Source organism: Carettochelys insculpta, chromosome 18 (genome assembly GCF_033958435.1).
Source record: "Carettochelys insculpta isolate YL-2023 chromosome 18, ASM3395843v1, whole genome shotgun sequence".
Lineage (NCBI taxonomy): Eukaryota > Metazoa > Chordata > Testudines > Carettochelyidae > Carettochelys > Carettochelys insculpta.
In genome coordinates this window covers 31,758,735-31,775,123 of record NC_134154.1, presented here as the reverse complement: position 1 = coordinate 31,775,123, position 16,389 = coordinate 31,758,735, and the positions used below count along the sequence as shown (strand labels likewise).

The following is a 16,389-nucleotide window of genomic DNA, read 5'->3' as shown; positions in this document are numbered from 1 at the left end:
GTTACTGATTTGTTACTGCTATTTATTATTCAAAACACTTAGAAGTATGCTAAACACCTCCTCTGCACTTTGCCCTGCAAATTTGCAACCCAGTTTCAGATGAGACAAAATTCAGGGAGGGTACAACAGTGAAAATGACACAGGGTGGAATGGTAAGGTTGCACAGTTACTTAGTGTATACGGGTGCACAGTGTTGTTGTTGCGGTAGTGGATATGCTCAAGGAACATAGCACATAGAACTGGAAAGGAACTTCTTGGTCATGGAGTCCGGTCTTCTGTTACAGCAGCAAATGTTCATAAATTTGGAAAGCTCCATCTGAAAACTAGCTAGATAGCTTGCTCTCATTACTTCTATTAAGAGGCTGTTCAGAACCTCACACCTCTGATTGTTAGAAACTGTAATTGCTGCCAGGCCAGCTAATGTGGAAACAGCAGTGTGTCTGGGGATGAGGGAACAAGGCATGGAAATAGTTGCAGAAGTGTTACATGTCCCTTAGGAAACAGAAAGAAGACTCATCACATTGCATTGTAATGTATAGGTACAAAGACTATACATTCCTCCTTGATTGTGTTATCTCCAGACTTTAAATGTTTAATGCTGTCTCCTTTCCATTTGCTTACATGCTAGGAGAAAATATACATTTCATGTAAGTTTCATGCATGTCCATTCACTAACCAACTGCTGTTTGGTTACATAGTTAATCTAGAGAAGTATGTAAAATACCTTGATTAGAAGGTTAGCTGCTAGATTGCTTAGAACACAGTTTTGCAAGAAAACTTAATCTGTGTTTGTATTGCTGTCTTGTCCATCTCCTACTTATGCACAAACACACCGTTCTTTCCCCACTGCACATCATTTTTCACTTGCTTTTTTGGAAGTCCTCTTTTATAACAATCCCAACCACTGATAGAATACACTCTGTTTTAATGTGTTGCTTATGGAGGTAAGGACATCTGCGCATTTAAACTGCGTTCACTGTAATTTTGTTTATATTTAGAATATTTTTCTAAGGCCCTCCCCTTTTAAATGAAGTTAAATGTTGTGCATATTTCATGCAGTCAGGAATCCAATCTTTATTGTACCTTATTGTGGTTTTGACATTTGCACAGAGCCTTAGAATAGCTCAAGCGGCAGGTAAGCGTTTGGGTTTTTCTGATTTCAAGCCTGAAACGGTGGCAGGCAATATCAGTGCTTACCTGTAAGAATACTGGTTCTGGTCATAATATAGCTTTGTTTGTAAATATGTGAAGCTGTATTATTAGACTCCAAGGAAGTAGTAGTACTTAAATCTTTCAGTTCTGTGGGTCCTCTTAATGTAAATGCTGATATTTACTATCTACCCTTCATGTACTATCAGAGAATGGGCGCTACACAGTATCAGACCAGGCACTGTAGCTCAATATCTCTGCCTCAGATGGTAAGTGGAGATTGAACACTTCTTGCCTGATTGCTTTGAGTATTCTATGGAATGCTTTAGATCACTGGATCTATTTTTCCTTCAGTCACAGTATTAGTTCTGGCCCATTATAAGGACTCTCTTACATACTTTGTTTTATCTAACTCTTAACTTCTGCACTTCCCTCTTGCTGCCCCTTTGCTCTTCTGATTTGCCAACCTTGATAACTATTTTTCTGATTTGTCAGCATTAGTTCTGGTTTTATTGAGGAGAGGGGATAGGATGACTATCCATCCCATATTAGGGAAGCTGAAAAGATGTCCCTGCTAATTTTTTAAAAGGGATTAATTGTCCCTTATTTGGGCCCTCCCCCACAACTGACTTTCCTGTCAGGAGCCACACAGGCACAGTTACTGGCAGAAGTTCTCCAAGTCTCGGTGAAGTGGGGGAGCGTGGGCGGCTGCAGTGTCCCTGCCGGTTGCCCTAAATGGGGATAGTGTGGGTGCGTTTCCTGTCTTACTTTGTGTAGAATCTTTGTGGTACTTTGCTGCTCTTGTGTCTGTGAAAAGTTCTATACATTTTCCCATCAATTCACATTTTTTTCCTGAAAATAAGATAATCAAATTTTTAACTTTCTAGCAGTTTATCTAAATTCTTAGGCAGAAACTTTTGTCCTCTGTATTAAGTGAGTAAACTTTTTGGCCAAACTCTGTGGGTGGCAGTTCCTTTAGTTTCCAACTGTAATCAGAACTATAACCATAAAAATCTAAAATTAGTAAATTTCTTAAAGATTCTGTGGGAAGCATATGCTAACCCATAGCCATGTAAAAATGTATATAAATGATTTGGCAGATATCTGCTGTTTTCTGAAGTTATATGTTTAAACCAGGTCTTTCTTAATCATCTCCAGCACTTAGTCGAAGTAACATTTGTGATTTTTTTTTTTTTTTTGTATATGTAAGTCACATCCCAAGAAAGGATGAAGCTTGAAAGCATATGCCGAAATATACATACATTTAACGTAAGAAGAGGTTACATTTTTGAAGTAATCAGAAAGCATATGAGCCTAGTGAAAACAATGAAATTAAAATCAGATTTGTAGCTATTTCTGTGCATTGAGATTACATCTGCCTTTTTCCAGACCATACCTGAGTCATGTTTTGTTTCATCTGTTTTTTAGTAATATGTAGTACAGATCAGTAAACTTTATAGCAATGGCACACAAATAGCTGACTTCACAGAATTTCTATGGAGTGTGTGGTACCATCCTTGTTCTATAGCTGTCATTAGAAATATAGCTCAAATTTGAAATAAACAGTTGACAACTTTTTTTTTAAATATTTCCACTCAAGAATGAATACTTGTTTCTTTGAAGGTAGCAAGGTGCTTTGATTTGAGGACTCTGTTCATGGCACGTTGTGCAGCTAAATTCGTTTTGTTAGCCCTGCAGTTTGGCTGACACAACATGTGGGAAGTGGCTTAGGAACTTCTAGTCTCACTCAGAAAAGTTGAGTCTGTACATTACAACAGTTAGCACACCTCATGCACTACTTGATGAATGCGTGGCAGATGAATTTTAATATAGATAATAGAAAGTAATGCATGTTGGAAAACATAATCTCAAGTGCATGTTCAAAATTACAGGACTAAATTAGCTGTTACCACTCAAGTGATCTTGGAGTCATTGTGGATGGTTCTCTGAAAACATCCACTCAATGTGCAGCCCGAGTCAAAAAACCGAACAGTGTTAGGAATTGTTAAAGAAGGGGTGGAGCACAAAGACAGAATATTTTATTGCCTCTATATAAATCCACGGTACACTGACATCTTGAATACTGTAAACAAATATGATTGCCTCAGCTCAAAAAAAGATATTGTGGCCTTGGAAAAAGTTCAGAAAAGGGCAACACATGATTAAGGCTTTGGAATGGCTGCCACATGAGAATTGATGAAAAGTCCCAGTCTTTGTAAGCTTAGAAAAGAGGGCTATGTCTATACAGCAGCCTTATTTCTAAATAATGCTACTACACACAAATACATTTTGAAATAGCACTTAGCTGTTAAGGCTATGTCTACACTAGACCCCCCCCCCCCCCGAATGGGGGATTCTAATGAGGCACTGCAACGAATATGCAGTGCATCATTAGAATAGTGGCAGCTGTGGTACTTCGAAAGTGCCACTTCCGATCGCGCACAGCTTGTCTACATGGGGGTCTGTTTCGAAAGGATGCTGCATGCTTAGAAATCCCCTTATTTCTATAACCAAATAGGAATAAGGGGAATTTGAAGTGTGCAGCGTCCTTTCGAAAAGGACCCTGTGTAGATGAGCCATGCATGAAGTGCTGTGGCTGGCGTTATGCTAATGAGGCACTGCATATTCATTGCATCATCTCATTAGCATATCCTGAAGTGTGTCGTTAGCATCCCCCTTTCAAAAGGTGGGGGAACAAGTGTAGACATAGCCTAAGTGTGTTTTTTTTAAACTGTTGTCAAGTGTCCTCTATCTCAGCTCTGGGTCAATGTGGAAGAGCTGGTTACATGGGCACTTTAGTACTGTTACAAATAATGCTGAAGGTGCCTTTGAAGTGCTATACATTGAAAATGCCTTTGAATTCCCCACATTCTCTTGCCTTGTTTTGCCTGTCTCTCTTCAGCTTTCAAGAAGCTTTCCATTTTTTTTAGCTGTACAGTTTGTACAGCAGTTGTCTGTTTCACTTCCTAAGAAGGACTTGCTGCTGTTGGGAATTATGCTCTGGCTATAGAGATATTTCCCTTGAATTCTGAAAAGAGCTCTTGTTTGTCTGAGATCTGGGTCTAGTCCAGACTCCTTTCTTCAGGCCTGCGAGGAGGGCCTGGATCTGAGAAGAGTGCCAACAATTCTGTCTTGCACATCAAGAGGTTTTAATCCAGACAGTCTCACTTTTTCCTCTGCTCTTAATCAGATGTGGGTTAAGTGATGTAGCATCTTTGCACAAAACAGTCTTGTTCCACAATTTTTTTAAATAAAGTGGGCTAATCATGGTAATTTTTGCTTAAAGAACAGATTTTACTTGTCTGTAAATCTTCATTTGTAATGCTTTCTCTCCTGTCTTATCTTGTATTGCTGGCCTTTCTGCGCCTGCCCAAGAGCAGGTGGATGTTTCCCTGTTCATTCTTCCCCTGTGCAAAGTGCTAAGAGATGGCCCACCATTGTGCAGAATAGGGTGTTCCAATGGTGTCTGAACAAATCATTTCCAAAGATAAGAGAATATAAAATCTGCTGTGGAAAAAACAAAGCTGTGTGTTTAGGCATGCAAACGTGCCAAGCTACCAAAGCTAAGGTTGCATGTGTAACCACGACTCTGCCCCTTAGAAGGAGTTTCTATGGTGGGAAAATCTTGGAATGACTGTTGATTATTTACTTGTCTGAACACTGATACTCCACTGAGTGCCTTTGTGTAGTTTAATGGACTTTGAACAGTGGTGAAATTAATCAGCAAACATGCATTCTCAGTGCAGGATACGAACCTCTACATGAGAATTAGTGTTGAATAGCTGTTGCATATTAAGTTCACACAGACTTCTCCATGACTTCTGACCAGTGGCGACACAAAGAATTTGGTGAAAGATGGGAGGTCATTACTGTAGTGTCATAACTAAAATACCTTTTATTCCTGTATTAGCTTTATAATAAACATTACCTTAATTTAGCCATAACTGCTCAAGATTGATTCTGGAGTCACTGTGGATTGTTCTCTGAAAAGATCCGCTCAATGGGCTGCAGCAGTCATAAAAGCAAGCAATGTTAGGAATAATTTAAAAAGGAATAGGGGATAAGACAATATCTTATTGCTACTACATATAAATTAAGTATGCCCACATCTTGATTACTACATACAGATGTGGTCGCCTCATCTTAAAGATATACTGGCATTCGAAAAGGTTCAGAAAGGGGGGGAAAAATTAAGGGTTCAGAATAGGGGCCATATGAAGGGAGATTAAAAAGACTGAGGGGTGGTATGTGGTAGAGATCTATAAATTCATGACCAGTATGGAGAAAGTGAATAAGGAAAGTTATTTACTTGTTCCCATAGTATAAGAATTGGGAAGTCACCAAATGAAATTAATAGGTAGCAGGTTTAAAACAAAAGGAGTTTTTTTCTTTAACCCATGCACCATCAAGTTGTGGCTCTCCTTGCCAGAGGATGTTGTGAAGGCCAGGACTTCAGGGTTCAAAAGGGAACTAGATAAATTCATGGAAGTTAGGTCCATCAGTGCATATTAGCTAGGACAGTTTAGGAATGGTGTATCTGGCCTCTGTTTGCAGAGCCTGGAAATGGATGACAGCAGTGGGATCGCCTTTTCTGTTCACTTCTTCTGGGGTATCTGGCATTGGCCACTGTCGGTGGACAGGATATCAGACTAGATGGACCTTTGGTCTGACCCAGTGTAGTGGTTCTTACGCTCTTAACGTTGAGTAGATACCATTCCAGTAACTATCAACATATAGACAAAATAGGAATGTGTTGCAAGGACGCTAACACAATTTTTTAAAACTAGTTAGAACCATACTTGTTTACAGCATGAACCTTGCTGTGCCCTAACTTATTTCCGGCTTTCCTGTGCGCTGTTCGCTTCACCTTCAGTTTACCTGGACTCATTGTTTTCAGCCTTATGTTCAGGCCCCCAAATGGGTTCTCTGCTTACATTTAGCTACTTTGTTTATCATCACATTTATAGGTCAAAAGGCACCAGCACTGTTTTGTATCTTTTATGTTAGTGGGCAGTCACATACCTGCTCTAACTGCAGACGTAGCCTCAGGTTTGCATGTTCCTAGATGGGGGTTCTCGAATTTCATTGCACCACAGTCCTCTTCTGACATCAAAAATTACTGCATGATCCCGAAGCGGGGTGCGGTAGAACAACGCCTGTGCCTGTGTGAACCCCCAGGCTCCACTGGGGGCAGCCCAAGGGGAAGCCTGAGCTCCATTTCCATGGGGCTGGGAACAGGAGAGGAAGGAGAGCAAAGCTGAAACCTGAGGGCTTCAGACCCAGGCGGGGAGCCTATAGCCTGAGTGTTGCTGCCCAGGACAGCACCAAAGCTTTGGTTTTGGTCCTTGGCTGTGGAGCTTGTCTTTGTTCCTGGACCCCAGCAAGTCTAAGCAGCCCTTGTAACTTTGGGGATCCCAATCTACACTTTGAGAACTGCTGTACTGGCTCATCCCACTGTGGTGCTCATTGAATATATGTTCTGCCTTGTTCTAGCACTAACCTGTTAGGTGCTTTATTTTGTTTTGAATGTTCATTGCGTTAGTATTGATAGGTCAAGCTATGGGAATTGTGAAGTAGCAATTTTGCTGAAGCCAGTGGTCTGTGTTTGACATGGAGATCTTACTGAAAATGCATTGGAATTCATGAACTGCACATGGTTCTTAATGGTAAGTAGAATATCGTAAAAGAACAAGCTCTCATTGTAACCTTAGAATATTACTTGTGCTTGTGGTAGTCATTTATTTAGCTCTGGGTGTTTCACGATAGCATTCAGCTAAATGTGTTCTTTATTATAACATATTCGTGGAAGAAGGTTAATGTTGAAATATGAAAACCTTTCACTCACTGCTTGTTTTGAGTACGTGGCTTTTTCAGTGTACAAATTCATTAACATTCAGTAATCTGACAGTCCTAAGATAGCATCAGATGGAGAACACAATTTTTTACTGTAGTTATCCATTCCTTTTCTTCCAGCCAGCAGATCTTGGGTTCATTGTCTTTTAAATCATTGTAGTGGAGTTTTGCTTGCTGAATGCCACTTTTGGTAAATGTTGTTGCTTGGACTGTTTTCACATACCTGAAGATCTCTATAAAATCTTTTCCTGTGCACAGCCTAGTGTCAAAGCTGAGACTCGTAGGCTGTGTCTACACCACCTCCCTCCTTCAAAGGGGGGATGGTAAGTAGGGTGTTGGGAGTTCATTAATGAAGTGGTATGCTGCATATGCAGCACTTCATTAAGCAAATCCCCCCTCCCCCCAACAATTTCGAAGTTTTAAACTTTGAAGTACTGGCACGCATCTAGCCGCGGCTCGCCTGGAGTACTTCGAAGTCCCTTTACTCCTGAGGTAGTGTAGACAAGCCCATAATGTTGTTGCAGTGCTGTGAATTTAATATGAGTGAGGAACTGCAGCCCTGCCCCTCAGTGAATAATCTGTCAGACATGTCTAAAATGGAATTTGAGCAGTGTGAGGGCAGTATTTCCCAGATTTAAAATATCAAGTACCCCTTTTGGGACTTAAGCACGGGGAAGGCAGTAGGAGAAGGAGTATGTCAATAAGGCTCATCTCCTGATACTTAGTAGTTTTATTTTTTTGCTGTGTACCCCTTGAAATTCTTTTGTGTATCGCCCGTGGTACATGTACTAGACTTTGGGAAGCCCCTGGGTTAGGGGACTAAATGTTGCTACCTTGTGCAAGTGTCCATTTATCCACTCCCTCAAACAGGTGCCCACAAGAGATTTTTGGGACTAGTGCATAAATGTTTAGTTAGACCCTTCTCTGAGTTGGGGCGTGCAAAAGTCATACTATAGGGGTGAGGAACACAATAAGCTTGAAGTAATGTCCTGATGCTGCCAATGCGCTTGGGACATTAAAGGGCTACTTTGAAATACCAGTGTAAAAGCTGCTTACATATAGATGTGTGTAACAACAGGAATTGGAACATCTCATGAAGAAGCAATTTGATGTAAATGGTATTAGTAAAATCTGAGATGAATGGTTGGGATGTTAAAATCACTGATTATAAGCTGAATAGTAATAGAGAGGAAGCCATGCTAGTCTATACACGATCAAAACAAAAAGCAGTCAAGTAGACTACTTTTTGTTGACTTGACTGCTACTTGACTGCTTTTTGTTTTGATTATAAGCTGTTTAGGAAAGGTAAAATGGGTAGAAGAGGTCAGATAGTCGCCCTCTACATTAGACATTCTGTTTGAATTATGGGCAGCTCAGAAACTACAAGATGCTGAATTCTTATGGATCACTGTCAACTGCCAAAGCCCAGTGGGGGTCTGGGGGGAGACTGCAGACTCAAACTGGTCTATCTAACAAGAACTTCTGGCCCAGGTTCTGGGTGTTATTTCCAATGTTAACCATGTTTGTTTGGGCTTCCAGTGGCTTGTCTCAGTTGTTCTTTGCATTTGCTGTCTTCTCTAAAAATGCTCTTTCAGTCTCTTCTCTAATCATGGATTGCAGGTCCTAGGATTAGGTTTCTGAAAACGATCATTTTTCCATTAATTTTAGGCTAGAAGTGAATAGATACCAAAGCATTTGAATAGCATTCTAATTAAAGCCTAATGCTGAAGCTGGGGATATTCTTCCAGCTGGGGGTCAGCAGAACACTTCAGAGCACATGTGCATACAACTGGAGAAATTGGTGCATCCAGATGTCACCACCAGAAAGTGACTTGTGGTGCTCACTCAGAATGCATACAGACCACATTTTGCAGCACACTAGGTTGCCACAATCCTAGGAGATTGAGGGCTGTTTCCAAATGCAAAGAATGTTCTTATTTACAAGGATTGGGATTTGTGCATCTGTTGTACTTGCTTTTTTTTAACTTCACTGGCTTTTTTGACTGTATAAACCAACTTTTTAATTGTAGAAACACTTAAATTTAGTATATAACCTAATATGCTATGGTTATTACATAGTTTAATAATCAGAGCAAAATATTTTTTAATAAATTCTTTTCAACCTTTCAACATAATTTTATTTAAGCATGCTCTCCTATGGCAGCCAACCTGCTGCATGAACAGTTGAAATACAACTATAGTAAACAGTCCTTAACATGAAATACACATAATAATTTGGAGAATAAACACTTCTGTACTGTTAATGTATCTTGAAACTCCCTTAAATTTGGTTGCAAAGCAAATTTGGCTTTGTTCTTTCCAAAAGATTACAGAAAATGCATAGCAACCGCAGTCTTCAAAATACCAAAGAGATGGATATTCAAGTAGGCTACAGCTGTCTTCACCCGACTATTCAAAAATAGCTAATGAGATGAGAGATCTACAGCTGGTGGCAAGCACAGTAAACCATGAGCCAAGGGCTTCTTTGTGTTCAATTTTCCCTTTCCCCTGAGGGATCCTAAAGGAGACAGAATATTAACAAAACCAGCAGGCTGTCTCATTCCATGCTATTGCTCATTTGCAGTTATAATTGGGAGTTACGGTTGCATACTGTGTGCTGAAACTGTCATAAAGGAATATGCTTCTTCACAGTGATATCCTTGTAGAAGATGATGCACACACCAACGTTCACTGCAGTATTCCGGCAAAATCACAAATGAACACAAACTTCAATATTTAAAAAGTCAATATTTTACTATTGTATCAAATACTGAGATTTTTATTATAGTAACTTAGTCTCAAGCTAAAATATGTGGTGTGCCATTGACACTGCTCTTGAATGGAAATTTCCGTTGTGGGCAGTTCCTACTTCCATTCTAAAGCTCTCAAAATGGGGGTTATTGGCACCACTGGCACTTACTGACTGTAGTATTCATAATGTACATTAATTAAGTGCTTGTTTGAAAACTATTCTAAGCATGAGATCCAGTAGGCAATCCCCACTCGTGAAATTTTTTTAAACTATCTTAGTTGTTGGCCTGTTGATAAACACATCTCTTTTGTTCAAAATTCTGGTAGGCCATTGGATGGATTCTATAGTTATAAAATGAGGTACATCTTTTGCCATTACAGTCAACCCCAATGAATTAGTTTACGTGGTGGTAGGAATTAATTCAAGCATCTGAAGCAGCCAGTGATGCTTGGCTGTGAGGGTTATGGGACTGTGAACCAGAGGGCTTTCAAGGCAACTAAGGCCTTTCTTTGGGAGAATAGACTGGGAGTCCTATATAGCTGGGCAATCACATTCCCTGTTTGCCATACAGGCACTGTGTGGGGCCAGTGCTGAAACTGTCTGTGTGTGTTTGTGAAAGAGGGGCTCGTTAGGGAATGTACGGTTTCTCATGTATTGGTATGCCTAAAATAGAAGTTATGTGCTTGATATAACCCTTGTACTGTTGGTGTAATTGCCTCTCCATAAACTTGCTGGACAGGTTTGAGTTAAATTTTCTGGTTTGACCTTTTTCACACAGCAGACAGTAACCAGCTCTGCTGGGAGCATTTAGAGATCCAAGAATGACACGTTGTGGTGGGACAGTGGCTAGAGAGGGGGGCATGGAAAGGCCCCAACCTCCCAGCTGTTTGACTGCAGCTTCAGATTGTCTTCCTTCTCTGATCGGACAAAGCCACATGAGCATCATCTTATCTGGATGAAGTTTGGAAGTAAAAGCAGTGGTGATAACTAGTAACACAGAGTACCACGTATTTATGAACAGTTTGAGGATGTGTCTGGCTTTGGGCTGCTCAAAGACATCCTGTGAAACCACTTGGTGTTTGTTGAACTCCAACAGTTTAGGCTCTTCTAAGATCATCTCTTCTCTGTTCTGACTAGCTACCTTGAAAACTAAATTCATAGTCTTCAAAACCATGGTTAATGCTTGCTTTGACTGCACTAGGCTATGTCTACACTGTGAGAAATTCAAATTTATAAATATCAATTTTCATAATGCTGGATTATATAAATTCTAATCAGAGTATCCTGTCTTCCCACACGCTCCTCACAAAGTTGACTTACTGCTGTTGCACTCTATCGGCAACATCGACTGTTCCAGCAGTGCATTGTGGGAACCTATCCCACAGTTCGTTCATTCCTGTAGAATTCTGGGTATTTTTGCTGGTATTTGACATTATCTTCCCACACTACATTGCCCTCATTCCCCTCCTATGGTAAGTGAACATCCATTTTTCCAGGTGGAAGGAAGGAAAACTAGTGTATCAACAAAGATCACCAACTGCACAGAAATCTTTCTTCTATAACTGAATTGCTTTTTTAAATTGAAGCTGTGATTGATTTATGAAATTTTATAAAAAATCAGCAGGGTGTGTCTTGTCTGGCCCTCTACTGACTGTCCTCCCTCCCGTGATTAAATCTGATTGCTGAAAATAATACAGGCACAATGAAAAGCATGAAGAAAGAATAGCTAGTAAAGTAGGTGTCTTGGAAAAAAGAGTTGCTGAGGGGAGGGTTTTTGGGTTCCCAGTTTACTATACAGCTTCTATGCACAATCTGTCTTCTCAAGTAGCCCTCCACCTGCCCTTCCCTTTGTGAAGGGGTCCAAAGTTAGAGCATAGAAGAGGCTGGGGAAAAAAGAGTTTGGGCTTCCCTCTTCACTACACAGAAACTGCCAACATGGGGGATGAGGCTTGCCAAATTTCATTGCCATTGTGGCACAGTTTGGGGTTTGGGAGGTTGAATGGCCTGTTGATATGGTCCCCAAAACTTTCTTGGTGGTGGGGTGCGGGGTCTGTGACTACAGGGCCCCTTGAACTGTTTTTCCAGGTGGCAGCCAAGCCCTGCAATGTGTAGTCACTGGGGGAGACTTAACCCTGGCAACAGCTAGCCCCCGGATTCTTGTTGGGCCGGAGGGTGTGGAGGGGGTTTGTGATGGACCAATTGAGGTAGTCCCCTGGGCGGCTGCAAGCCCCTGTAAATCTGAGCTTCTGGCAGAGAGTTCCCACTGGTGCCTGTGAGTCCCCAGAAATCTTTCCTGTCCTTGGAACCCGTAACTGCCTGCAAGCTAGGGCTTGCTATCCGGTGCTGAACACGCTGCCATGAAGCACCATGCATGTCCTTCTATTGGGAGGGGGGCTAGCCACGTGATGTGGTTGAGTGCTGGAAAGACCCCAACTGCATGGCATCTGTGGGGGAAGCAGGAGGGGCATGCTGAGAAGTTTCTTGGCCTCTTATACAAGCATGACTCTCACAACAGCCTTGTTGCCACATGGTATGGTGGGGCAGCAGCTGGTGCTGGGCAGCAGGGAAAAAAGTACTCAGCTAGCTGCTGTAGAGACAGAACCACGAACTCTGTGTTGGGGCTATTTGTAATGGGTAGATGCACTCGTGGCGCTGATAGCAAAGAAAGACGTCTCTCAGGCTCTCATACAACCATGACCCCACTGCCTTGCTGCTCCCCAATTGAAATTCATGGTCTTCCTATTACCTAATTCCTGCACATCTGGAGAGCAGTGGCCAGAACAGAGCACTCTGGGGCATAGTGAGATACATACAGGACACCTCTGGAGTCTACTAAATTCAGTTTTAAGACATGGGGCTTCCACACTGGCCTTTATTCAAACTTCATGCTATACCCAGTGGGTTCCGCTGACGATATGATGTTAGTGCTCCCTAAATTGGGATAATGGTATTTACAGTGAAGGCAGTCTCGTAATATTGAGCTTAACTGGCTTAAATTTGAATTTATCTCATAATGTAGATGTTGTCCTAGACCACTGAGGTAAGAGAAGCAGTGCCTCCTGGGATGGTTATAAAAAATACCAAAGTGTACTTTTGTAAGTATTTAGCATCATCTTTACCTTGTCAGTAGCGTGGATTGTCTAATCATTGTCACATAATTGTAATGTCTTCTATGGCATTTTGCGTGTGTGGCCCATCCTGCTATCTCTTTCTATGGATTGTGGAGCGACTTGGAAGTTCAAAGCATTACTCACATGCTCATGTTGGTAGATACAGCAGTAGTATGATGCTTTTCCCTGGCAGCTAACAATCAATTATATCTTCAAAGGGTCCGAGAGTTGTGTGCTGCTGTGCTGATCTATTTAATGCACCCTTCTCAAGGTCTGGTCATCTTACACCAGAAGTGTGTGCTACTCTTGATACTCTCCTTATGTCAATTTCTGGGGTGGCCTTGAGTCCAAAGTAGTTGTATCAATTCTCCATAGAAAAAGTTTCTGAGGAGTCTGTGATTGGGCATCATAATGATGCGCTCAGCCTAGCATAGCTTTTCTTTTATCAGCCTAGTTTCAATACTTACGATTTGAATTTTGGAGAACTTACAGGTTGGTGATTTTGTCCTGCCAGCTGATCCTCATAGTGGTGCACAGAGGCCATATACGGAAGATTGCTATCTGTTTGGTATGATGTTGATATGGTATCCAGGCCTCTCAGCCATAGAAGAGAGAGATGAGCACACCAGCATTATAACACTTTAATTTTGAGAGAGTTATGTTGTGGGATGTGGCATTAATGATGTTTATAAAATCCATTTGTCATGGTGTTGCAACATTATTTAACAGTGAGAAAATGTGGACTATAATTTATGCTCCCAGTGGATCTGTGCACGTGATTAGTTTCTATTTTGATAATTCTTCCTTAGATTAAAAGAGCAAAGGTTTTTTCATTAAATTTGTGAGTAGTTATGCTGGCCTCCTAAAAGGTTTTTTTAGTTTGTGTAGAAAATGAATATAAAGAACTGACCAAAACCAGACAAAGGCTTAACTTAGGTAAATGTTCAATCAAAATATTTACATATATGATATTTTTAACTTTAATTTTAAAATTTCTGCTGAAATAATGGTAGTAAATTCAGTTAATTTAACAGCCAGATCCCTCCTGCCAGCCCTTAAACCAATTAAATTGAGTTCTATTGTTTCAGTGGCAGCAGGGCAGGGAGTTGTGGAGGAGTCAGTGGATGTGGCTCGGGAGCTACAGGTTGCCAACCCCTGATTATTTACTCACAGAACCCTTATTTTCACTTCATGGAACCTCAGGGTTTTGCAGAACACCATTTGGGAAACACTCACCTGTCTGAATGTCAGAAAGATACGGGCTCAAATTATTAAATTAATTTGTAAATAAGTTTATAAAGAATAGGCAGCATAGATTTGTGAAGAGCAAATCTTGACAAATCATTTGGTTTTTGGATGTGGGGAAGGGAGAGGGGGAGAAGCGGTAGATGTGATACCACCAGCAAACTAGGGAAAGGTGAACAGAATGAAATAACTGTAAAGTGGATGAACAACTGATTGAAAGACCAGAATAGTTTTATCAGTGGTTTGCTATTAGACTAGGAGGGTATGTTTAGGGGGTTGCTGCAGAAGTAAGTTATGTCTGGTAGTAATAACAATTTTCATTAATGACTTATATAATGGAGTGAAGAGTGTGCTAATAAACTTTGCAGTGCTTTGTGATACTAACTCAGGGGGCTTGTAAGGACTTTAGAATACAGGGTTAGAATGCAAAAGGACCTTGAGAAAATGGAAAATTGGTCTGTATTCAGCAAATAAAATTCAATAAAGACAAGTGCAGAGTACTTCACGCAAGAAGGCAGAATCAACTGCACAGCCTCTCATTGAGAGGAAAATTATCTCTGGTGGTGGTGTTGAAAAGGTTTTGGGCTTATAGAGGAATACAGATGGAATATGGTTCAGCAATGTGATGCAAGAAAAATCAATGCTTTTCTGGGTTTTATTAACAATAGTGTCATGTGCAAGTAGTGGGATGTAATTGTCCTGCTCTATTTAACACTGAGAAGGCTGCAGCTAGAATACAGTGTTCAATTCTGTGTACAGCACTTCAGGAAAGAGGTGGACATATTGAAGATAGTCCAGAAGGCAGCTATAAAGATCATATGTGGTTTAGAAAACCTGACCCAAGATGAAAGTAGCTTTCTTTTTGTTGCTTACTTTAAGTTTGAATGGGGAGCTGATAAATCTTCAAATGTGGTAAGGGCTGGAATAGAAGGGGGCGGGGGTAGGTAATTGTTCTCTGTATCTTCTGAAGGTAGTACAAGAAGTAAAGTCAAGTTCCAGAACGTGTTTCCAAGGGAGGTTGTGGACCTGTCATTAGAAGTGTTTTTTAAGTTAAAGCGTCTGTAAGGTGCGGACTGAATTTACTTGGTTGCCCATGCTGCTGGGACTGGACTTGATGACTTCTTGAAGTCCTTTCTATTCCTGTTTGCTTCACTAATTTTCAAATGCCACTTTGCTCTGGTGATGGTGTGTTGTGTAATTTCCCCTGACTACTTAACTTTTTTTTTCTTTGTTTCAGGACTATAAAGCTGATGAGGACCCAGCATTGTTTCAGTCGGTGAAGACCAAGAGAGGACCCTTGGGGCCTAATTGGAAGGTATTGTGAGCTGACCATACTGCCTACAAAGTCTTCATTAGTACAAAGCAAATGTTTGACAAATCTTGAGACTCTTGAAGAGTTGGTGGTGATTTACATTTCTACTGACATGGCAGAAATATATTCTAGTTCCTTTCTTTGTCAAATCCAGTTAAGCAAAATTAGGGCATTATGTTCATAAGTAGGGGGTGGGGAGCAAAAAAGTAAAGTGCTGTAAATGAAAACAAAGATGGCAGCAACAGTTGAATAAAAGCAAAGCCCAATCTCTTTCCCCTATTGTGTCTGGTTCTTGAGCTCCTAGTGCTAAAGTTCACCAGGGACCACTGCAACAATGGAGCTGCTTATGCTGGTGTATTGAGATGAGATGATGCACTCTATTTAGGTGTGTTTGGATTTTCAAACTCTTGATTCTGATACGTTACTTACTTACCTTTTGGTATACAGGTCAGTCGCATCTTTCATTATTTAAGGAATCAATCATCTCTTAAGTGGCTTTTGTGAATACTGTTGAGAGAACAATTTAAATATTAACTTGACTCACATTTTTGGGGCAAGGCAAAGGTATCGGGCCTGTGTATCTCAGTAGTCATAGCTACAAATACCACAGTCACTTATTATAGCAGTGGGGTTCTTCAATGCATTAGCAAGCTGCTTGTTCACATGTGGTGTACAGTAGTCATCATCATTGTGCCTAGATTGATGGAACTTTTGGTCTTCTCTTAGTTTTATGTATGGAAAGCTTTGTTTCTGTAGAGAGAGATATTAAATTCTTTGAAAGCTCTGTTAACGCTGGTGTCACCTTTCTGCAAAGACTGGCTTAATTTATTGGCATGATTTTGGTTCATAAGCTGATAAGTGGTCATCCAAGTACCAAAGTGGCACTCATGTTTCCTCCTTGAGATAAAGACCTGAGACAAATAAGTATGAGGTAACCTGCCTTGGAAATCTTCTCACAGAAGCCAGGA

General features: G+C 40.7%; 1 protein-coding gene across 1 annotated transcript in view; it reads left to right on the top strand.

Annotated features, from left to right (window-relative positions):
* The window catches only part of PITPNB (phosphatidylinositol transfer protein beta), an 84,489-nt gene that overhangs the window by 29,994 nt on the left and 38,106 nt on the right, over positions 1–16,389 (top strand). Inside the window, exon 8 of the mRNA XM_075012475.1 lies at positions 15,347–15,424. Within this exon, the coding sequence (XP_074868576.1) occupies positions 15,347–15,424 (78 nt within the window). The remainder of the gene's footprint in view (positions 1–15,346; positions 15,425–16,389) is intronic.